The 25,329-nt window shown below is 41.6% G+C and overlaps 1 protein-coding gene across 4 annotated transcripts in view; it reads left to right on the top strand.

Moving 5' to 3' along the window:
* Positions 1–25,329, top strand: part of ano3 (anoctamin 3) — a 511,995-nt gene that overhangs the window by 259,788 nt on the left and 226,878 nt on the right. For all 4 annotated transcript variants that reach the window (XM_059652166.1, XM_059652167.1, XM_059652165.1 and 1 more), the window contains exon 2: positions 24,633–24,821. In XM_059652166.1, coding sequence (XP_059508149.1) covers positions 24,635–24,821 — 187 coding nt within the window. In that variant the 5' untranslated portion in view covers positions 24,633–24,634. The remainder of the gene's footprint in view (positions 1–24,632; positions 24,822–25,329) is intronic.

Genomic DNA, 25,329 nt, shown 5'->3' with positions numbered 1-25,329 from the left:
GATGCTGCTGGGCCTGCTGTGTTCATCCAGCCTCACATTTTATTATCTTGGATTCTCCAGCATCTGCAGTTCCCATTATCACTGACTTCATCTCCTTCTGTTTCCCCATGGCCCAGAATGGAGAAATGCCTACCAACCATTAACTGATTGGTTTCATATGGATTAATCTGTTTCTGCCATTGAAACTATTCTTTTGTGATACGAGACGGTACTTGCTGCTTGTTTCATACTCTGTCCCTTCAGTTTGCCTTTCCAAAGTCATTCAACTTGATTTAGTAGTTGACTGTCTTATTTTCGGACAGCTATATCTCAGCCTTCCAATCAATTCTCACTAAACCTAATGCGATTTCAAGCCATATATCAGCATACAGCATTTTTTTTCTACCTTCTCTTTATTGATGAGAATACATCAAGTGCATATCATTTGATGATTCATCCAGAGACGCTCCATCCTGAATGTTCAGAATTTTCATGATCTCAAAGAATCCTAGCATCCACAGACCTCCTTGAGGAATTTCAGTCGTGATTGAGACTTAATCTGTTCAGTTCTTGCTCTCTGGTTCTGCAGCCCCTGTTTTTTCACGCATATCTTGAAGAATTTAACACTATCGTGGCAGACATGTTCTTATTTGTAATGTATCACAAATCATCATCACTGTCAGTCATTTTGAAAATAAATGAGTTTTGAGTTCCCCATAATCTTTTTGATAAATATTTGTCTCACAATTAATCTGTCCAGAATTTTCTCATTCTTTATCTTTCAAGTTTCTCAAACTGTATTCCCACTCATCCACTTGGAACATTTTTTAATGGGTCAATAATTTATGCTGCATAGGAAAAGGACTTATAAATAATTATTATCTGTTTCTCATGCAATATAGTTTTTAGTTAAAAATAAGTCATGTGATGAGGGTGTCACTGGCAAGGCCAGTATTTATTGCCAACTCTAATTTCTCAGTAGAAAGTTCAGAGTCACCAAGATTCTATAGATTTAGACTCATGTGTAGGTTAGACCAGGTAAAGGATGTCAGCTGATTTCAAGCCTGAAAGGACATTAGTGAACTATTTTCTTTTTACAACAAATGACAATGCTTACATGATTACCACTGGGCTAGCTTTTTACTCTAGATCTTTTAAAAGTTTTGAGTTTAAATTTCACCATCTGCTATGGTGGAATTCAAAGCCATGCCCCAGTATATTACGTTCTAAGGAAGCTCACTCAACCCAAAATTTTAACTCTGATTTCTCTCCACAGATGGTGCTAGACCTGCCGAGCTTTTCCAGCATTTTCAGTTTTTGTTTCTGATTTACAGCATCTGCACTCCTTCGAGTTTTCTCCCAGAGTATTAGTTGGGGCTCTAGATTACCAATCAAGTCACATCTCTCCTAAATTACCATTTCCTTTGTAATTTGGCATTCTTGCATGTGTCCTGAGGAATATAAGACAAAAAGCTTTTCTTATTTCTCTATTTTTTTTTCTGTGTAATGCGCAGTTTGCAGGAAATGCAAATTAATAAGTGGGCAGCAATGTTATTGCGCCATTTGGAATCTCAAGAATGCAATGTGTAGCAATTTCGGGGCAATCCCCAGTTTTAAAGGGAAGGACTGAAAGAAAATGGCTTTTTGTAAAGAACTGGTCAACCTGGCATCTGTGCAGGCATCTGGGGGCAGGGATTTTCAGAGGTATGAGACATCTCAATCAACAAAACCGGCACCCGCCAGACATCGTATCCAGGGACAGGCATTAAAATGGTAATGAACTCGAAACTGTGAACATTGGAGCCTATCTAGTTAATGGGATAACGATTTACGCTAGTCTGAAAACCGTTTGGGAGGCTCTATGAAGTCATCAAAAATTTCAGTTAAGTGAATTCGGGACGGTATCGACCCTTTTGTTTCCACGAATGATGAGATTAAACCGGCCCCAGCAATTACCGGAGATGCTTGTGAAATGGAATTACCTTGGCGGGGAGGGGGGACGCGGTGGCGGAGTCGGCTGGTCCTTTGGAATCGCAAGGGTAAAAGGGGCAGCAGGGCCAGCTATCAGCAGAGCGCTCCTTCTTTTCCATTCTCCTCGCCCTGAGCTCGCTGCTCCTCCGGACACCAACCCCTTGGGGCTGAAGACATTGATCCTGTCTGTGACCTCAGACTTCGGAATCTCGCAGCAACACCCGAGGCAAAGAGGGAGCCCCACCGAGCAAGCAACAAATCCCTCTGAGACCGTAAGAACCCTTCTCAGGCCTGGGACACTCGTACCCTGGAGTAGTTGGGTAGGCATGGGGGGAGGGTTTTGTGTGATTTTTAAAGTATAAGTGCCCTCTATTTGTGTAAGGTTAAAGATTTACGTTGCGTCTGCTCTAGTTTCCTTATATTTTATGTCATAGTATAGAGTATAAGTTTTATTGATGTATTGTGCAGATTGGGCAAGTTGAGTTTTCCTGCAAGAAAGTTCACTGGTAATTTTGAACTCATATTTGAGTCCATATGTGCTCCTTCTGGATAACCAATTTTGGCTGAGTTCACAGCAGATCCCAAACTATAATTCCAGTGTCAAGGACTGGAGAGTGATCCAGGCGATTCAAACCGCCCGCTCAAGGGGGATTGCTGGCCAGGATAAGCAGTTTGATCTCTCTTTTTCTCTCTCTTGGCGGGTACTGCCTGAGTGGGTAGGTACCAGGTGGCCGTTGTCCCACCAACAAGAGAGGGAATCGCCAAGGCATTGGTGGCAGTGGCGATTACTGTTTGGAGATAAGTTTCGACTCGCTGGTCAGACTATAAACAGTGAGTTCGGTTCAGCACTCTCTCCAGCGGAGTTGCCCCAGTGCTGCATTCCGGGTCTTTGAAGTTTCAGAATCTGCTAAAGAAAGACCACCACAGTAATCGGGGAACCCCAGACACCAGCCTGAGTGTGGAGTAAAGGAAAGAGGTCCTCTACAAATGTGCTGTGTAATATTACCTTAACTATTGGATAAAGGATGGAGGCAGAAACAGAGCAATGGTTAAAAAGGAAGTTGGGAGAAAGGAAATAGGTTGCAGATGTAGAAATACCAAAAGAGTGAGCATAAATTCATAAAAGAGATGAAATAAGGAGTGAGTTAGAAAATAATCAAAAAGGATGGGTATAAAATGAGAAGATTTTAACCTAGTTGTGTTTCAGAATCCATAAAAAAGATAACAAGTAAATGACGAGGATATCTTTGTGAAATGTACAACCATTATTGAGCAAGGAACTATTGAATCACAGGGCCTATCTTTTGTGATCAGAGACAATAGAATTGCTTTCAATAAAATCTGAAGATTTTTTTCAGGAATGTTAATTGTGACACCATCAGCCACTGCTGTAAAAATCCATCTGGTTCACGAATGCCCTTAAGGAAGGAAATCTGCTATTCTCACCCAGTTTTGCCTACATGTGACTCCAGTCCCAAAACAAAGAGATGCACTCCTAAATATCCTCAGAAATGGCACTGAAAGTCACTTAGTTCAACGACAATGAGGCATGGGAAGCAAATATCAGCCTTGTCAGTGTTGCTCACACCCAGTCAAAGAATATTTTCGAAAAGAAATGAGAGGTGAAAAGTTTAAGGTTTCCCTGAAAAATTGGCATCGTCCCTGAAGAGAAAACTGAGGTAAAGCTTTGAGGCCAATGACTTTTCTTCAAAAGTAGAAACAGCTAGGAAAAGCTGGTTTTCTGCTGATGATAGGAGTGGGGAGAGTCGTTGAGTGGAGACCGAGTCCAGAGGGAGAGAGAGAGGGCCACAGAAAAAGGGGTAAGCAGACAGTCTCCTTCCAACAATTCTGTATAGCTCCAAAACTTGAATTATGTATATTCATCAGATCAAGACCCTTGTTTCAGATGGATTCTCCACATAATCTCTAAGCTTAAAAAAAATTTAGATGGGTACATGGATGAGAGGATTTGGGGGGATATGAACCAAATAAGGGCAATTGGAATGAGCTGAGTGGACACCATGGTCAGCATGGACCAGTTTGGGCTGAAGGGCCTGTTTCCATTCTGTATTACTCTATGATGTGCCTACTAGTTAACATAAGACTCCTTGAATAAGCTAATAACATAGGCATGAGAGGCCATGAGGTCCTGTTTGTTTCAGAGATAATAGGAACTGCAGATGTTGGAGAATCTGAGATAACAAGGTGTAGAGCTGGATGAGCACACCAGGCCAAGCAGCATCAGAGGAGCAGGAAGGCGAGTCTTATGATTGTCTAAAACCAAGTACACTGGACCGGCCACCTGTGTCATATGCCTGAGCTCAGCCTGCCAGAGCTAGTCTTCTTCGCCCAGTTCAAGAAAGGCACTCAAATGAGATGATAAAGGAAGTGCTTCAAAGCTTCGCTGAAGGCCTGCCTCAAAAGATGCTACATTGATACAAGCACATGGGTGACCCTTGTTCTGAAGAAAACATGTTGGAGAAGCCTCCTGTACGAAGGGACACAGCTCTTTGAGAATCTCTATCAGCAAGGGAAAGTGCAGTAAAGGAAGCGGAGAAAGAAATGTCAGCGATCTTACAGCCAAGGATTACTTCCACTTCTAGGATACACCTACCAGGTGTATGGTGGGAGCTGTGTTTGATCCATCACATAAGGAGCCCCAGAGCCCGAGAGCAGCAATATAGAAATTCCTACGGGGATTATTATAGCTAAGTGATTGCTGATGATGATAACAATAGCCTATGCTTTAAAAACTTTTAAATGAAAATGTGTTTTATGGATTAGTTTAGCATATTCATGTCCTTTTTGACGTGTAAATTATTCAGAATTTTGGCTAACATTCAAGTGAGTTTGTTTATTACTCTTTGAAATAATGATGCGTACACAATACAATTTTAACCAATATATTTAAAGATACAACTGCCAAGTTCCAAAAGTGTTATTATTAAACCAACTAAATCCTGGAATCTAAATTTTATGATGTTGATTCTAATCCTAAACTTGAGCCAAACGTAGCCTGGATATCAAGGGCTGAAACTCTCACTTTACCTCTGGAGTTAAACTCTTTTTTTCCGTGATTGAACCAAGGCTGTCAGTGCTCATAGCGTTTCCAGAATCGAGAGCCTCCAAGAGTCCCTTGACATCATGTGGGGTGAATTGAATTGGCTGAAAACTAGCATCTGTGATACTGTGGACTTCGGGAAGATCATTGACTTCTAGCTGTTGCATATGCTCCTGCCTTATCTTTTGCGCTCATGTGCTGCCCCCACCTCCCCATCATTGAGGATGGAGATATTTTTGGAGCCTCCTCCACCAATGAATTGTTTAATTATCCACCGCCATTCACGACTAGATGTGGCAGGATGACAGAGCTTAGGAAAAAAAACGAAGTTGCTGTAAAAGCTCAGCAGGTCTGGCAGCATCTATGAAGGAAGAAACAGAGTTAACGTTTCAGGTTCGATGACCCTTCCACAGAACGTAGATCTGAGCTTAGATCTACAGAGCTTCAAACCGATCGGTTGGTCATGGTATCCTTTAAGTCTGTCTGTCACTTTCAGTTTATTCTGCCGTTCTTATATATTTTGCTTTAATAAATGTTTTATTCTCATAAATATTTACAACATCCTCCAAACCTCCTAAAGAAGTCGATATATTACTCCAGATGAGGTCAACCACTTCTTTCTAGGTTTGCCCTCACTGCCTTGATTTTGACCTATGTGTCCTGAACATTAAGCCCAGGATCCTCAATGCCTTAACAGTTACTTTCTCAATCTACCCTCCCACCTTTGACAATTTAGACTGATACATACCCAGGACTCTCCCTCACTCTCTCTCTTTCTCACTGTATCCTCTCTCATAAGAAATGTTCAAAGTTAATGGATCTTCTTTATTATTTCATGGCCTTTAGGTGTTGCTGGCCAAGCCAGCATTTATTACCCAAGCCCTTGAGTGGATGATGGTTAGCCTCCCTGCACCAAGGCAATCCATATGTGGTAGGTGCATCCACAGTGCTATTAGGGGGGTGTGTTCCATAATTTAACCTGATGTCCTTAGAAGGAACGGCGATATATTTCCAAGTTAGGAGGGTGAATGACTTGGCTGATAGTGGTGCTCCAGTGCATCTGCTGTCCTTGTTCTTCTAGTTGGTAGAGGTTGTGCATTTGGCTGGTGTTGGCCAAGGAGGTTTGGTGAGTTGTGACAGTACATTCTGCAGATGGTACACACTGCTGCAACTGAGCGTTGGTAATAGAGGGGATGACTGTTGAAATTGGTAGATGGGATACCAATCAACTGGTTCGCTTTGTCTTGGATTGTTTCTTCAATGTTGTTGGAGCTGCACCCATCCAAGCAAATGAGGAATATTCCATAACACTGCTGATTTATTCCTTGTACATGTTGGACAGGATTTGGAGAGTTAGAAGGCGAGTTACTCATCACAGAATTTCTAGCATTTGACTTGGTCTTGCAGTGTTTGAATGGCTTGTCCCATTGCATTTCTGGTCAATGTTTATTTAGAAAGTTGGAAGATTTATTGAGTAAGAGGAGAAGATATATTTGCCATCTGGTATTCCAACAGCAGTTTACCACCCAATCTCCATTGGTATAGATAATGAGGTGAATGTGCTCTTAGGTTTACGAGAAAGAACAGCAGGTTGAATGTTTGGAAATGATCTTCCAATGTGCAGTGTTCACACGCTTCATCATTCAAATGTTGAACATGAAGGAAAGGGTGGATACATATTTTATCACATTAGTAAGGTGTTCAAAGAAGTGCTTTACAACATACTGTGGTCATTTTAATCAACCTTTCTTTCATGTTAATGACAAACCACCAGGGAAGGTGAGACTTGAACCCATACATTATGGCTCAAAGGTACACAGGCAGAATACCACTGCAGCCCAAATTCTAAAGCGTTACTTTGGGGTTCTGGATTATTAGTCCAGTGACATTAGGCCTACAGACACCACCTCCTTTTACAACCAGATATATACTATTGAAATGTGATGACTGTTCCTTTATATGCACACAGTTTAAGAGGCCACATTTCAGTTAAACTAACTAAACATAATTAGTCAAGTACTTAAATGCACTTCATGGGCACATGTATAATTATGTATCGTTTCTGGTTAGGTTTAATATTTTATTTAACAACTTGGGCTCAGTCGATTGATTTTGAAGAATACCTTAAATTAGTCAGGGGTGGAACAATCAAAGGATGCCAGTGGGCTGATCCTTTTGCTCCTGGTGCTGGCTGGAAAATTCATTGAAGTTTTTCTCCACAGATATGAAAGTTCTTTGGCACCTCATTTAATACGCTTAGTGGTTGGCTATCACCCACTGTCTTTGTTGCTACAGGAACCCTTTGCCCATGCTGGGCATTAAAGGCAGCCATTGTCTGAAAGTAGAAGCATCAGAAATAAATCCATCTTTCAGAACTTTCTATCGAACACAGAATTACAAAGCAGCAGAACAGCTCCATATCGATGAAGATTGATTGTAGCTGGCTGGAGTGCATTTCTTCTTTGATATTCTCCGGAACAGGATCTTTGAAGGACAATTTTCTTCAACAAAGCTGTGTATTTGTAGTCGCTTTAACGTGTGAAATGCCTGAGGTGCTTTTGTTCAGAATGACTGAGATGTTGCCAGCAGCCCCACACAACCTTTTGAGCACCCTCGCTGTTTTACATTCAAGGGATCTTGGAGGAGGGTGATCAGCACTTTGCAGTGGCTGAAGCAGCAACCAGAATGATTATGAGTCTAAGGAGGAAAGAGTGTCGGTGCAGCTGTGAGGAACGTTGGTGTCGGACCTTAGTGGCTGGGTGAAAGATAACGGCTGGTGTTAAAGTGGTTTGTGTCTACTTCCACGTAAAATATGTCACAGAATCAGGAGGGACAATGTATGAGTCATACTATCCCTCCAAAACATAATCGCAGGTTCCTTGCCTTAATAAAACCATAAGGATGAATCTGCATTACTGTACTGCCATCAAAGAAACCGTACAAAGTGGCCTTTTTTGAAAAAGAAAGAAAATAAATACATTTGTACAGTACCTTTCTTGACCTCAGGATATTCCGAAGCACTTTGCAGCTAAAAAGCTGTTCTTGAAGTGAGATAACAAGGTGTGGAGCTCGATAAACACAGCAGGCCCAGCAGCATCAGCAGAGCAGGAAAGCTGGTCCTTGAAGGGTCCAGACCCGAAACGCCAGCTTTCCTGCTCCTCTGATGCTGCCTGGACTGCTGTGTTCATCCAGCTCTACCACTTGTTATCTCAGATTCTCCAGCATCGGCAGTTCCTACTATCTCTGTTTTTGAAGTGATATTGTTTTCTTTCTGATTTCAGAAGTGTAGCAGCCAATTTGAAGTCAGGAAGCTCCCATAGAACACAATGTGATCATATTCTGTTTTTGAGTCAATCATTGAGGGATAAATATTGGCCCGGGCACTGGGGATAACACCTATTCTCAAAAAGGGAGACTTTGCTTATACATGAGTGCTCAGAGAAGATCTCACTTTAACCTCACTTCCATTTAAAAATCACCACCAACATTTGTTGCACTCCCTCAGTATTGCAATGGAATGACAGCCAAGATTTGTGGGTTGACCTTTGAACCTTCTGGCTCAAAGCCAAGCGTGTCACTACCTGGGTTAACGAAGCACAAATGATACACAACTCAACACAATACTGAGACACAACACTGAAAACTCAACCATCCTAGTAACAAGTTGTGGAGCTGGATGAACACAGCAGGCCAAGCACAACCTTAGGAATAGGAAAGCTGACGTTTCCAGGCCGAGACCCTTCTGAAACATCAGCTTTCCTGCTCCCAAGATGCTGCTTGGCCTGCTGTGTTCATCCAGCAGTACACCTTGTTATCTCGGATTCTCCAGCATCTGCAGTTCCTATTATCTCTCACCCTAGTAACAAGCCGAGTGCCTGTCTGTACTTTGTGAACAAACTCACTCAGCAGCTTGTTTAAGTCTGATACCTTTAGATTGTTGAAGTTCCAAAGCAGCAAACCTCTTTGTACTAATCAGTGAGGCGCCAGACTGAGATCCTGATCACAGTTAATTCTCTTCAGTGCATCAACATTCCCAGAATCTGTAACACTTCATACATATTTCTGGCACTGGCTCTGCATTAAACCAATAGAAATGCACCGACTCTTTATTGAAATTCTCCTTTACAATGTGTGACAATTTGAGAATGACAAAAAAAAATAATAAGGCCATGGAGGAAATCCAAATTTCTACCCTCCCGATGAAGCTGAGAAACCATTTCAAGTTGGCCTTTTTGTCTGGGATTACTTGCCTGGATCAATTTGGATCTTGGTGGCAATTATCATAGGAGTTGTTATACAGCACTGTTAATTTAATGAGTTTAATATCACAGAGTATGTTGTAAAGTGCCTGCATTCTGTTGAAAACATTAGCAAAATTAAATTGTGTTATATAATCATGCATAAAACTTCATAACAGTCAACAATCATACAGTGCAACCTTAAATGTTGGTATTTTTGTGTGATTGCTTCAGGTTGAAAGTTTTGAAGACAGAAGATTGCCGAGCTAAAAATAATTAACTTGCTGCAGATCCTTTGCATTGTAAATGTTCAGTAGATTTTTCAGAAGTTGTTTCAATAAATGGCTGCAGTTAGCTTTAAATTTACATCAATATCAACTCCTTTAAACTGCATGTTGAGTAATGCCCCACTCAAATTATACCATTACTGTACTGTATATCTTGCAATAGGCCTTACAACACAGTTTATGTAGACAAGTCATAACTATAGCCTCTACAATTCAAGATTATCAATCCATTTAACACAGTAGTAAGTAGCACATTTGGGAGTCTTGGAAAGACATGAATAACTATTCACAGAAAAAGAAAAGTTTTATTAATGTAGTCTCTTTCATAACCTTGGAATGACTCAAAGTAATTTACCATCAATGAAGCACTATGCAATGTAGAGAAACATGGCAGTCAATGAACACAGCAAAGTTTCACAAACATCTGTTCCACAGATGTTGATTGGCAGAAAAATCATGAGATGTAGAAGCAGAAGTAGGTCATTCTGCCCATTGAATCCGCTTCACCATTCAATGAGATCACGCCTGAACTGATAATCGTCAACTCCACTTTCCTGCCTTATCCTTTCACCTCTTGATGCTCTTACTGATTAAGATTCTCTCTCCCCACCCGCTGAGAAAAGAGTTCAGAAGTGTTCAGTTTCCTGTGGTTGGAACTCCTAAAGAGCAGACTTTAACCAGAAGACAGTAAGACCCACAGAAGCCACCAGCCTCTGACTGGTAGCCACCCAACTTGCTTACACCCTGCATTTTAAAAATAATGGGAATATTCCACCTTGTTCCTTTTTAAGGACTGCTTCGTTGGCTAAGCTGTTTGTAATCCTAGGCTCTCCGGTCCAATATTTTACCTGATTGCCTTATGCTCCTTCAATATGGGACATGGGAAAAGTGAGTAAACTTAACCTGTCTGCTCAACATCAACATTCTCTGAGGTCGAACTGCTCGATGCAGCAGCAAACTGCCTATGGTTGAATTGAGTATTCATCCTCAATATTTTGTTGTCTAAGATTTTGGCCTCAAGCCAATGTTTTCTCCATGCTGATAGTACTTGGACAGAATTCAAAGAACAATGTTGAGCTGTAATTATTGAGCCCTTCTGAGATCAAGAAACATTTCAAGGTGCTCCACTGCAGAATTTTAAAGCACAGTTTAGAAGTTTGGTTGAGTTACATGCTGTTTAGAGCAGAAGAGATAGACTACAGACCTTCGTATCCGTAGGCAGGGCACCGTAGCCAGTGTGTGATTATACCCTTAACTGAAACACTCCTGATCTCATCACCTTTTATGGCATGTGACCGAATGATACAAAGCTCTCTGTCCTCATCCTACTGAGCTCTGCTTTCTTGCATTGTGACAATCTGAGGGAAATGTGCTACACTCCACTGAACTGTTGAGCTTAAGCCCAAACACTCATTTGTCAAGTGCCTAGGATTGTCATATGTGTACATAGCTCCCAGGTACTGTATAAAAAGTGTATAAATAGCATTCTTCAATCCTACGTGACTGGCATGTTAAGGGAGAGCAAGCGGTGTGATAGTTGTAGATCATCAGTATATTGCATTATGTCACATCATAATGTCATGACATACATCGAAGGAGATAACAGAAATCGAGAGGTGTTCTGAAAATAAGGATGAGAATCTTGAAATGTAGATGCAATCTAACCGGAAGCCTGTTTAGATCATTGAACTCTTGTTTTTTTTTCCAAGTTAAAAAATTGTTCACTTCTGGGATTTGGGCTAGAGGCAATAGCAAACTGTCTCCCTTCAACCAGTGCATTTTGTTTGGCATAGGTGCATTCACAATGCTGTGAGGGAGAGACTTCCAGGATTTTAATCTGAAGGGTCACATATGCTTCAAAGTCTGGAGAGTGAGTGACTTGAAAGGGAATTTACAGGTGGAGATGTTCCCATGTATCTGATGCCCTTGCCTTCCTTGATTGTAGTCATCATGGGTTTGGAAAGTGCTGTCAAAGGAGCCTCAGTGAATCTTTCAGTGTGTTTTGTAAATGGTACACACTGCTCCTGAGCATAGTGATGGAGGGAGTGAATGGATGCTTGCAGATGTGGCACCAGTCAGATGGGCTACTTTGTCCTGAATGGCATGGAGTTTCTTGAATCTTGCAGGAGCTGCACTCATCCAGGCAAGTGAGGAATATTCCGTCACACTCCTGACTTGTGCCTTGTAGATGGTAGACAGGCTTTGGGGAGTCAGGAGAAGAATTACTCACTGAAAGATTCCTAGCTTCTGATCTGCTCTTGTCGTCAGAGTGCTTATATGAATATGAAAAGCAAAAGATTGTGGATACTGTAAATTAGGAACAAAAACAGAAATTGCTGGAAAAGCTCAGCAGGTCTGGCAGTATCTGTGAAGAAAAACATCAGAGTTAACTTTTCAGGTCTGGTGACCCCTCCTCGGAACTGGACTATATAAATGGTCCAGTTCAGTTTCTGGTGAATGGTAACTTGCAGGATGTTGATGTTGGGGGATTCAGTGATGGCGAAACAATCAGAAATATAGGAACAAGAGTAGGCCATTCAGCCCCACAAGGCGATTCTGCCATTCAATGCTATCATGACTGATCTGCAGCCTAACTCTGCCTTTGGGCCCTTGAATTCCTTTGCTGAACAAAAATGTATCTATATCAGATTTAAAATTAACAACTGATGCAGCATCCACTGCCATCTGTGAACGAGAATTCCAAACATCTAGCACCCTTTCTGTGTAGAAGTGCTTCTTAACATCTCTCCTTATTGGTCTGTCTCTAATCCTCAGACTGTGTCTCCAGCTTTAGAATGTCAAGGGTGATGGGTTAGATTCTTCCTTTTTACAGATGGTCAGTGCCTGGCACTTTGTCAAAGATAAAAGAGACCTGGATAAATTCATTCAATTCAGAACATATGGAATCAGAGCAGACTTCAAACTCTAGCCTAATGAGACATCGTGTCCTGCAATGTTGTCAATCATGTTATGAATATAAAAGCTGTATCGGCAACAAATAGCTTTGAAACCTGAGTTGCGAGAGACTGGAAGGGATCTGCTGGAAAGTAAACGTAACTCATAGCGAATTATGTGGAAGGTGAGCAAACAAATATGTGTGCTAAACATTGGTTAGAAAAGATAGCGCCTGAATAGGGCATATCTCAAGAGGAACAAGATTTGCTCTGGTATATGAGAGAGACAATTTCAAGGAAAGAGGAACGAGTAGAAAATTAATGTTGGGTTGTTTGATAATTGATGGAACCTACTGCCAAATAAAAAGAATGGCACGAGATACAGAGATGTGGAAAGTAGACTGAGCCAGCAACTTGTTCTTTAGCAAAGCATACAATGGTAAATATCAGCTTTGTTTCACATGGTGGAAAGTAACGAAAGGTCAAGCAGCCTTCTAACACCAGATGCCTAATAAAGACTGTGTTAAGTCCATTCTTGATCTAAGTAACTCTTAAATCCCCTGCACGCGGGTTGTGCCTTGAGCAGTTGCTTGTGACCAAGTTGATATTAACCAATATTGGATTTCTTGTCCTTTTAAAAGCATTATATCAACATTGCTATGTGCTCTTGTTTTAGTCGCATTGGACTGCATTTTTTGAGAGACAATTATACATAAAATCCCAGCCATTCCACCTTACACGTTTCCTACAGGGTTGTTGCTGTGAAAAGCTGTTGAATCATTTTCCTTCCATTCGGAGCTCTCTTCCACTTGCACAATTTGATAAAGTCTTCCTCTGTTGAAAGCAAATAAAAAATACACAGCAACTTGAGTTTCTTTAACATCTCCTGTAATTGAAGCAACTTTCTTCTGAAAATGTTGGAACAATGGAAAAGGCATGCTTTAAAGCTCCTAATGTTCCTAAATAATAGTGATTTTCTGGAAGGATAGTTGAGTGGTTATCTAGGAGTGAGAACAGATTGAATCTGTCTAGTATGATAAGGGCAACACATCAGGTACATACATTGGTGCTGTCCCCGAGTCTCTAACTCTAACTGAGAATTAGAGACATTCAGAGAGGCTCTTTGGGAGCAGCAGAATTGGTCTTTGAAAGTTGACGCTTCCTGGGAAATTCCCATGGAGGTGGGGACATCAGGGCTTCCTCACGGTTCAGATGCCCATACATTTATGTCTGACCTGGAAACCTGAAAATTATTTTAAATTATTTTAAAGAAGTCATCGGATGGATCAGTGCCTCACATGAACCAAATCCCAGAACCAATAAGCGTAGAATTGTGCTGATTCGAGTTTAATATTTCAACTGTTGATGATGAACAGTTTTCTTACAGGAAATTTATTTTATGTCTTTTGCTACTACTCTTCTTGGTGATGTCCTGAACTCCTGGTCTCAGCACAGACTCAGCGACGTGTCTTCTTGGTCTGGCGTAGTGGTGTTCTGGCCTGACATAGCAGTCTCCCGGCATGGGGTGGTAGTCTCTCAAGGTGTCATTGCAATCTCCCGGCTTGGGTGTATTGGTCCCCCAGCATGGCATGGCATGGCTGTCTTTTTCCCTGGTGTGGCGGCCTGTTGACCTGGCGTGGTGGCATGTGGCGGTATCTTGACCCAGTGTGGCCTCATTGTGGAGCTCCGGCCTCAGGCGATCGCAGAATGGTCTCTGGTCTCAAGAACCTCGAGGGGAAGCACTGCACAGTCTAAAGTAAAGGCGTGGTGTGGTCTGTGGGCTTGGTGCCAGCATGGACTGGATCGGAAGGACTGTTGTTCTGAGCTTTTAATTTCTGTCTTTTCTAATTTATTCCTATGATCTGTAATGTTGGACTTTCTATTTCTTTATTTTTAGCTTGTTTCCCCCAAGAACCCGTACTAAAGAATCTGTACAAAGTTACCTAAGTTGGCACCATATGTGACACCTTGTAATCTTTTCACTGAACTTATTTGAGTACATGAGACAATAAACCCATTTCTATTCTACTCTGTTCTATTATTGTGTGAGATACAGTGTTTAGATAAAGACCATACGTCTGGCAGTCCCTGCAGCTGGGTAAGTACTTTGTTTAATCGCTTCACTGATGATTGCCCACAATATATCACTTTCACACTTTTTAAAGCTTTTAGAAACAAGCTTTCAGCCACCTCCAGTACAAATCTGTGTCTGCTCTGACAACAAGGTCATTCGGCAATGACTAACATGTATCAGATAATTACCCACCCGCTCCATTTCTGTATGTATTTGTTAATGGATTCGAAGGTGATAGTGCAGAGCAATGGGTGCTGAAAATTCTCGCTTTCATTTACTTCACTGCAAATGCTGGCATATTGGAGTTGTGTCTAAATGTCATGGAACACAGTGTATTGAGTCAAGGACCTGAACTGGGCACCCCTCCATGCTCATTTATACAAATAATATGAATTAGGGAGGGGAGATTTAGAAAACATTGAAGATAAGAGCAGGTGTAGGCCATTCAGTCCATCCAGCCTGTTCCATCACTCAACATGATCACAACTGATCCTCTATCTCAATGTCATATTCTTGTTCTCTCCCCATATCCTTTGACATCTTTAGCTTATAGAAATCTACCTGTCTCTGCTTCCCTAACCTGTTCTTCCTCTCACCCATCCCTTCCTCCCACCCCAAGCCGCACCTCCATCTCCTACATACTAACCTCATCCCACCTCCTTGACCTGTCCGTCTTCCCTGGACTGACCTATCCCCTCCCTACCTCCCCACCTACACTCTCTCCACCTATCTTCTTTTCTCTCCATCTTCGGTCCGCCTCCTCCTCTCTCCCTATTTATTCCAGAACCCTCACCCCATCCCCCTCTCTGATGAAGGGTCTAGGCCCGAAACGTCAGCTTTTGTGCTCCTGAGATGCTGCTGGGCCTGCTGTGTTCATCCAGCCTCACATTTTATTATTATAGAAATCTATCTGTTTTTTTTAATGTCTCCAGTAGCTTGATCTCCATAGCCTTCCATGGTCTTCAAGAATTCCACAGGTGAACCATGATCTGAGTGAAGAAATTCCTGCTTATCTCACTCAGAAATCATAAGACCATGTATCATGAGACCATGACCCATCCTTCTGGACCCTGCCGATCAGGGGAAACATCTTCTCCACATCCACTCTGTTCAACACTGTCAGGATTTTATATGTTTCAATGAGACTCCCTCTCATTGTTCTAAATTCTTGTGAATGCAGCCCCATCATGTAAAAATCATGCTGCCCTAGTCGTTTGCTGAGTGATCCCTTGCTTTATGCTGCCTGTGGCAAAATGCATCTTTTCTTAGGTAAAGAGACCAAAACTGCATTCGATACTTCAGGTGTCATCTCACCAAGGCCCTGTACAGCTGCAGTCAGACTTCCTTGCTTCTGTATTCAAACCTTCTTGCAATGAAGACCAATATAGCATTTGTCTGCCTAACTGCTTGCTTCACCTACACACTTGCTTTCATTGACTGATGTGAAAGGATACCCAGAGATAGCAGGAACTGCAGATGCTGGAGACTCTGAGATAACAAGATGAGGCACTGCATAAACACAGCAGGCCAAGCAGCATCAGAGGAGCAGGAAGGCTGATGTTTCGGGCCTCGACCCTTCTTCAGAAAAAAAGGATATCCAGTTCCCTTTGTACATCACCACTTTCCAATCTGTCACCATTTAACTAATAGTCTGCTACTGTGTTTCCCTATCAACATGGACAAATGGATTTGTCACAGATACAAAAAATGAAGGGCTATCAACCTGAAACTTTGCTTCTCTCTCCATAGATTTGTCTTGATCTGCTAAGTATTTCCTGTTATGTATTTTTGTTAAGTAAATACAGCATGTGGTTAATGGTAAAAACAATAACAGATAACATCTGTAACAAAAGTTTGATCAGGAAGATTATCAGAGGAGGAGATAGTAGGAACTGCAGATGCTGGAGAATCTGAGATTACAAGGTGTAGAGCTGGATGAACACAGCAGGCCAAGCAACATCATAGGAGCAGGAAAGCTGGCGTTTCAAGGGTCTAGGCCCGAAACAGCAGCCTTCCTGCTCCTATGATGCTGCTTGGCCTGCTATGTTCATCCATCTCTACACCTTGTTATCTCTTATTGTCAGAGGAGGATCCTGATTTTAACACTGGTTTAGCTACGGATGGGGTAGTTTAGGTTTCAGTTTTCTGTTCAACCAAAATCAGATCCAGATTACTTTAGTTTTCAGGGCTTCTTCACTCTTATTGAGCTGCCCACTTGCTTGGCTGCCCAATGTGAAACATGTTGAGAGCAACTGGGGTCAGCCAAAGGCCTATTTAAATCAGGAAATGATCTCCAAAAGGGAATTTGTTTCCATCCTGGGTTTTTTCACTTTCAAAGCTTTGGAAGAATATTTAATATTCAGTGAACTGAGTCGCACTTAAAGCCCACACGTTCTCAGGAGTCTCCCTGAAGGTGCCTGTGGTAAGATACATATGAGGACAGAACTGCTACTGCCTAATAGTTCTGCAAAATACTTTGTCTGCCAGGCATGGAGAAAGACTTAGGGGTCATTGACATCAAGGTTGTCATCTGTGACCTAGACACAGTGCAAAAAGCACTACTGTCACCTCGCATGAGTAACAAGGATGTATACTGTTCTTTATTTGTCACTCTCCCACACTTCTCCACTCACTCTACACCAAGCTCTAACCCTTCTCCCCAGTGCCCTTCCTTCCATCACATCTTTTCCTGCAATGCACCATTCTGAGCATGTTATTTCAATGGAAGAGAACAGAGGACGGCTTATCAAATGGCTAGTCACTTTCAAATGCTACATCTCTTGTACCTGGAGAATTTGTACTCGTTGTTCATGGTCAAATACCTCTCAAGCACAACCCACGGCATCTGCTTCTTAGGGAACTGAAGGTGACTGGGTTAAGCAAAGGTAGGAATGGGTGAAGAAACAATGGTGTGGTTGGGGAAAGGGAGGGTGAGAGACGGGGAAGTGGTGGGAGTCACTGAAGATATTGCTGAGAACAAGCTTGTCGGTCCAGAAATTTGCTCAAGTATAAATTGAAATTGCTTCAGGTATTGGCAGCTTGATTGTGAAATTAGTTTCAGGAATCATTTTAGATGTTATTATCAGAGATTTTTTGACTTTAGTGTTGAAAGGAGATTGAGAGGGATGGTCAAAGGAATTGGGTTTCTTCCCTCCCAGGTGGCTATTATTTCCATTGTGACCGGATACAGCGTCTTAGTAGATGGTAATGGAGAAACATTATTTTTCACATGCACTAAAATGCAAACAAACTTAAAACTACACCATAATTGAACCATTGAGTTAATTTTCACATACACTGTCACATGTCAGTTTCCCAGCATTTTCTTTTATTGTTGGTTTGGCTTCTTTGCAGTAAAGGTGAGAATTGGCCGTCACTCGCTGCACAAGCCAGACAGAAGCAAAAGCAGAGCGTTACCTGCGATGGAAATGTGAAAAAAAAAGCAGAAAATGCTCAGCAGGTCAGACAGGAAAGTAGGAGTAACAAGTCAGGCCAATCATCATTCCTGATGAATTTGCGGTACACTAGTTAAACACTGTGTGCTGTACAAATTAACAGTTTTTTCTGAAATTCATTTGTAATGCAGAATTTCTGTGTTCCAGTAGAAAAGCATTAGAACATTAGTATTCCCAACAATTTGTGTTTTTAGTGAAATTTATGAAACTTACAAATGAGTATTATGCTAGTAATCCTTGTAACAGCATGACATTGTGTCATTATGCACAATATGTACCCAACCAAAGTCACATAAATGAATGGATGGAATGTGAGATGTAATTTCAAAGGCAAGTTACTTTTTTCAACCTGCTGCTTGGTTAAAAGCACTAGCTGTGAAAACTCCAGGGATCGTTACGAATTGGTGAACTTTAGTCTGACATTTTAAAACCTTTAAGCAAATGATCTGGTCACTTGTCACATTGCTGCGTGTGTAATCTTGCTGTATGCAACTTAGCGGCAATGCTTCATCCATTAGAATAGTGATTACATTTCGAAAAATTGTACTTCATCGGTTCTGAAGTGTTTTCCAATATCCTGAGGTGATGAAAAGTAGATAAACAGAGAATTTCCTGGAGACATTACCTGTGGTTATGGGGATGTTCACAACCATCAATTCCACAGCTTACTTGAGTTGGGATCACATGTGATGCATTAAAATGGTTATTTAGATGACAACTTCTGAAAAATACATATTACTAGTAGTTGGGGCAAATATATAATGTGGTAAAATATCTTGCTCAATTGTACATAGGAAATAAATGCCTTCTAAATGTCACTAAATCATTTATACCATTCTGAGTCAAATTTCCAACACAGATTTCACATCTGGAACTCACCAGAGCCATTATGAAAAGAGGTGAGGTGAGAGTGACTGCCCCTGATAACTAGTCAATGTTTGACTGAGTAATGACATTGTGGAGCCCCAACATAATGGATATTAGTGGGAATCAGGGGAAAAACTGTTTGCTGGATGGAGGCGTGTAAATATGGTTGTGCTAGTTGGAGGTCAGTCACTTCAGTTCCAGAACATCTCTGCAGGCGTTCCTGAGAGTAGTCTCCTAGGCCAAACTATCTTCAGCTGCTGTGTTAAGGACCTTGTATTCATTTGAAGTTTAGATATGGGTCAATCATTAGCGACTATTCTTGGGTATAGCACAGTTTATGACATCCCATGTGCTGTGGCAACAAGACCTCGACAACGTTCAAGTTTGAGCTGATAAGTGGTGAGCAAATGGTAGGCAGTTATCGTCTCCAACAAGCATGAATCTAATCATCTCCTGTTGACATTCAGTGGTGTTGCCATCATTGAAGCCTCCACTATCAGCATATAGCGCGTAACAAGAAGGACTGTAAACTTGAACACTTTTTCTTTATTTCTTTACTCTTCTGCTTTTATATACGATGTCTTTTTTTCCCCTGTGTTTTAAGGTGGTGCTGGAGAGTGGTGACACAATACAACACTTTTCACTGTGTTTTGAGACATGCAGCGTGGAAATGGACCCTTCGGTCCACCAGTTCATGTAGAACACAATCCCAAACTAAATTAGTCCCACTGGTCTGCTCCTGTCCCAAATCCCTCCAAGCCTTTTCTATTCATGTACATATCTAACATTCTTTTAAATGTAACTGTGCCCGCGCTCACCACTTCCTCGGGATGATCATTCCACACGTGAACCAACCACTGTGTAAAAAATTTGTCCCTTGAGTCTTTTTTTAAATCTCTCTCGTCTCAGCTTAAAAATATGCCTCCTAATCTTGAAATCCCCTATCCTACCATTAACCCTATCTGTACCACTCATGATTTTACAAACCTCTCAACCTCAAATGCTCTGGTGAATTGCTGGGTGGATCAAAAATGATTAAAAGGCTTATTTTTGTGATAAATGCATTTTTAGGTCTATTAGTCAAACTGCACCTTTTATTGTTCCTATCCTTGAGGAATACTTGCTTGATCAGAAACATTACCTGATTGTTCTGCTTTGTGGATGATTTTCCATTCAGCAACTTGCAAACAAGGTTCAATGGAAGCTTGCGGGACACAAAGAACACGTTTCACAAGCAACACAATTTTGAGCATAATTTTCGGCCAATTTCTTTCGGTGTTTGAAATGAATCCCACAGCCTGAAGTGCAAAGGGAAAAAAGAAAGAAACCAGTAGCTGGCTCAAAAGGCGCTTTGTAAATTAATAGGGTTTGAGTCAAGTAGCCTACTCCATACATTGTGAAAGGGCTCTTGTGGAACCTCTAGGCTGGAAGACCTGGGTTCAAGTCCCACCTGCTTCAAAGGTGTGTAAAAACATCGATGAACAGGTTGATTAAAGATTTATAGAATAAAGTGTGCACTTTTTCAGGAGGAAAGCAACATACTTGTCAAGGCATGATGCAGTAAGCTATACTTGGTGTGCAAAAAGAAAGCATAATACTTGTTAATTAGCTCAGGATGGAATGTGAATTCATCATTTCGCTGAAAGCCAGCTCTCAATTCTCATTCTCACACGTTCCAAGTCAATAATTCTAACTCACTTAAACAAAAAGTAAATTGGTCTGTGAATCACAGTCTTCAAACTCCAAGAAACAGGAGCCAAGTGACGAATCTGATTGGAAAAATCAGCCAAACTATAAAGAATATATAGCTACCAGAACGAATGACAGAATCATCGAGAGGTGGTCTGCCATATTTTCAAGATAGAAACTGATCATGTTTGCAGATACTACCAAACCTGATGACTTTGATTGTTGGCGTTTGGGAGGTGGTGATGAACATTGGGTAAACCAGGAAGTGAAATGTGAGGTGGCAAGAAGATGCTATCAATCCAAAATGATTGCCCGTTACTTTTAAAGTGAATCTGTTTTAATACGCCAGTGGGTGGCAATGCAGTTGAACTTTTAATTGGCTGGGATTTGAGATTGGAAAGAGCAGAGTTGACGGCACTTACTGTCACTGATATGTCAAACTGACAGCAATATCTGGATCCCACTCGTGCGGTTAATCATGGATTGTAAATATTGCTGTGATTTTTTATTCTGGTTGCTTCACAGGATGAGTTGTTACATGGAAAAATATATCAGGATGGGCCAGTTTGACCCTTCAGGCTGGCTTTGCAAATGGCTACAATCATTGAGCTCAGTAACCCCTAACACTGCCCTCCCCACATATCCCTTAATCTTATAGCTACGCAACCTATATCTACATGCTTGTTGGAAACACATAACTGTTTGGTCTTAGCCACAGTTTGTCGCAGTTAATTCCATCGGCTTACAAATACAAATCAATTAGAAATCGCTGAATTCACTTGAACTTCCACTTTTTACGTTACTGTTTGCACTTTAAAACTACTTGAAATCGCATTACACATTGTTAAATTAGAGTCTTTTTCTTCAGTCATTTGTGGCACACGGGCATCGCTGGCTGGTCGAGCATTTATTGCCCGTCCCTAGTTGCCCTGGAGAAGGTGGTGGTGAGCTTCCTTCCACAAGCATTACAGTCCACGTGCTGTAGGCCGACCCAAAATGCCCGCAGGGAGGGAATTCCAGTGACACAGAAGGAATGTTGATATATTTCCAAGTCAAGATGGTGAGTGGCTTGCAGAGGAACTTGCAGAGGGTAATATTCCACTGTATTGCTGCCCTTGTCCTTCTAGATGAAAGTGGTCATAGATTTAGAAGGTGCTGTCTGAGGGATTTTTGGTGAATTTCTGCAGTGCATCATGTAGATTGTACACACTGCTTATACAAAGCATTGGTGGTGGAGGAAATGGATGCTTGTGGATTTGGTATGGATCAAGCGGGCTGTTTTGTCCTGATGATGTCAAGTTTCTTGAGGGTTGTAGGAACTGCACCCATCCAAGCAAGTGGAGACTATTTCATCATACTCTTGACTTGTGACTTATAGCTGGTGGACAGGCTTTGCAGGGTCAGGAGGTGAGCTGCTTGCTGCAGGATTCCTAACCTCTGGCTTGCTCCTGTAGCCAGTCTGCTTATGTGGCAAGTCCATATGAGTTTCTAGTCAATAGTAACCACCAAACTGCTGATAGTGGTCGTTTCAGTGATGGTGACAAGTAGCAGTGGTTAGATTCTTTCTTCAAAGAAATATCATTGCCTGGTAATTATCTCATGCGATTGTTACTTGCCACTTGTCAGCTCATATCTGGATATTGTCCTGACCTTGTTGCATTCTAACGCAGACTGCTTCGGGATCTGAGGAGTCGTAAATGATGCTGAATATTGTATAACCATTATCAAATGTCCCCACATCTGACCTAATCATGGAGGGGAGGTCATTGATGAAGCAGCTGAAACTGGTTAGGCCTCGGACATCTCTGAGTAAGTCCTGCAGAGATGTTCTGGAGTTCAGATGACTGACACAGAACAATCACAGTCAACTTCCTATGTGCCAGGTATGGGTCCAACCAGAGAGTTGTCCCCCTGCCACCTATTCATTCCAGTTTTGCTCAGGCTCCTTGATGTCACACTCAGTCTAATGCAGCCTTGATATCAAGAGCTGTCACTCTCACTCGTCTGGAATTCATTTTTTCTCCATGTGTGATTAAGGTTGGAATGAGGTCAGAATCTGTGGCGCAGGCAGAACCCAAACTGGGCGTCTTTGAGCACGTTATTGCTCAAAAAGGTCCTGTTTGATAACGCTGCTGATGACACCTTCCATTACTTTACTGGACATCAAGGGTAGACTGATGAGGTGTTAATTGGGTTGGATTTGTCCTGTTATTTGTGCACAGGACATACCTGGGAAATTTTTCACATCATCAGTCATATGCGAGGGTTGTAACTGTAATACTTAAAATTGAACATTCATTCAAGCCCTAAAAAAATTAGTGTTATACTTGTTGAACGTTAAATTTCTACATTGTAATAGAAATAATTTACATTGATTTTTGATAGAATATTGAAGTAACTAAAGCTGGTTAATTATAGTGTCATAGCCAGAGAGATGTACAACATGGAAACAGACCCTCTGTTCCAACTCATCCATGCTGACCAGATATGGTAAATTAATCTAGTCCCATTTGCCAGCATTTGGCCCATATCCCTCTCAACCCTTCCTATTCATATCCCCATTCAAGATTACAAAGTGTGGAGCTGGGTGAACACAGCAGGCCAAGCAGCATCTCAGGAGCACAAAAGCTGATGTTTCAGGCCTAGGCCCTTCATGCTCTCTGATGAAGGGCCTAGGCCCAAAACGTCAGCTTTTGTGCTCCTGAGATGCTGCTTGGCCTGCTGTGTTCATCCAGCTTCACACTTTGTAATCTTGGATTCTCTAGCATCTGCAGTTCCCATTATCACTCATATCCCCATTCAGGTGCCTTTTACGTGTTGTAATTGTACCAGCCTCCATCTCCTCTTCTGGCAACTCATTCCGTACACGCACTGCTGTCTGTCTCCATTTGAATCACTTCCCATGTGGCCTCGACCTTTGTTGCTTTTCCTACTTTTTAAAGTGCCTTTGTTTCAATCTTTTTTCTCCCAAAAGTTCCAAAATAATGCAACAGCTTATAAAACAGTAATTGTTGCTCCTAGAATTCGAGGAAATCAGCTTCAACACTGAAAATACCTCAAAAAGGGAGCGGCTCTCATTGCCACAATTATTTCCCATCCTGCATGTTAGAATACCCAGAATCCTTATGTGTTAATGTCATGTGTGCATCGCGTTAGTTTTATTTCATAAGATGATTTAGAAAAGAAGGATTTTTTTTCCACTTACTGGTTTGCCGTTTGTGGGAATACTTTAATGTAACTGTTTGCTACATCCGGTTGCTGCTCTGACTGATATTAGAAATGAAACGACTGTCTGCAATAAAAGAAGCCATGCCTCACTGGTTGCTAAGCATTTTTGGGCAGCTTTCTTTGAGTTGAAGGACAAGCAATGTCAATTTGACTGCAAAATCAAAGTGCACTTCTATGTGAATAGAGTATCAAACAATACAGTGGGCCCCATTTTACGAATGTCTGACTTGATTTGATTTATTTGTTGTAGTCCTGTGTACAGTGAAAGTTTTATTTTGCAAGCAGTACAGACAAGTCATAGCAAACAAGGGCAGATCACAGCAAACAAGGATTTACAAACGCTCATACTTAAAATTACACCCATGCATGGGACTGTATTCATAAGTAACTGACATACAAATATTTTCTGCCCCCATGAATAGCTTCTGTATATCATTCTCATTATTTTACATGGTGTTCTGATGTGGATACAAATCAACATGTAGTCAAGCTCAGGAACAAAAACTGTTGACAATCTGGAAACTGACTGTACCGGTACCAGCAGCATTTAACACGTGCTTTCATTGCTGCTCAACAATCGATCGACAAAACAAAAATCACTTGGAAATTATGAGATATCAAGGTGTAGGACCGGATGAACACAGCAGGCCAAGTAGCATCAGAGGAGCAGGAAGGCTGACGTTTCAGGCCTCGACCCTTTTTCAGAAAAAGGGACCAAATATGGTCTTTTCTCTGAAGAAGGGTCTAGGCCCGAAACGTCGGCATTCCTGCTCCTCTGATGCTGCTTGGCCTGCTGTGTTCATCCATCTCCACACCTCGTTATCTTAGATTCTTCAGCATCAGCAGTTCCTACTATCTCTGGAAATTATGATTTTGCTTTCTCTTTCAGGAATGAACACAAGTATTAGTGGCATCATCCACGAGCAGCCATTGACCCCGTCCAGAAGAAGCTTGCCTTGTTTGGCTCAGAGTCAAACACTCCCGATCAACCTGAACAAACAGCCTTTACAGCAACCATCCAATCAGAAACAGACGTTGAGTGCAGAGCCATCTTCCACAAGTGTGTGTTGTGAGAAAGGTCAGTGGTTTCAGAGAATGCTTTCCATTGTATTGATGGATGATGCGTTGAAATCCAGCCCACACTTTAGCACAATATTCAAGAAGTGGTGTTACTAGATTGGAGGGTATTCCAAAGACTTTTTTGATCATTCATTCATGGGATGTGGACCCCACCAGCTAGGTCAATATTTATTGCCTATCCCTAGTTGCCCTGAGGGCTGTTAAACACAGCGTTGTGGGTCTAGAGTCATATGTAGGCCAGGCCAGGTGAGAATGGCAGAATTTTTCCCTAAAGGACTTTTGTGTACTAAATGAGGCCAGTGGTCACCATTAGGTCAGGGTCTTTATGTTGCATTTTTATTGAATTCAACCTGCCCTGGTGGGATTCTAATCCATGTTCCCAAAACGCTGGTCTAGGGTTTAGAATCGCTAACCTTGTGCCATTACCACTCTGTCACCACCTCACCTTAGCCACATTATAAAGATTTTGCATTTCTCTAATGTTTTGCTTATCGTCAACATTCCAA

This window comes from Stegostoma tigrinum, chromosome 17, assembly GCF_030684315.1.
Source record: "Stegostoma tigrinum isolate sSteTig4 chromosome 17, sSteTig4.hap1, whole genome shotgun sequence".
Lineage (NCBI taxonomy): Eukaryota > Metazoa > Chordata > Chondrichthyes > Orectolobiformes > Stegostomatidae > Stegostoma > Stegostoma tigrinum.
The sequence above is the reverse complement of the archived record's forward strand: the minus strand, read 5'-3'. Positions and strand labels throughout refer to the sequence as shown.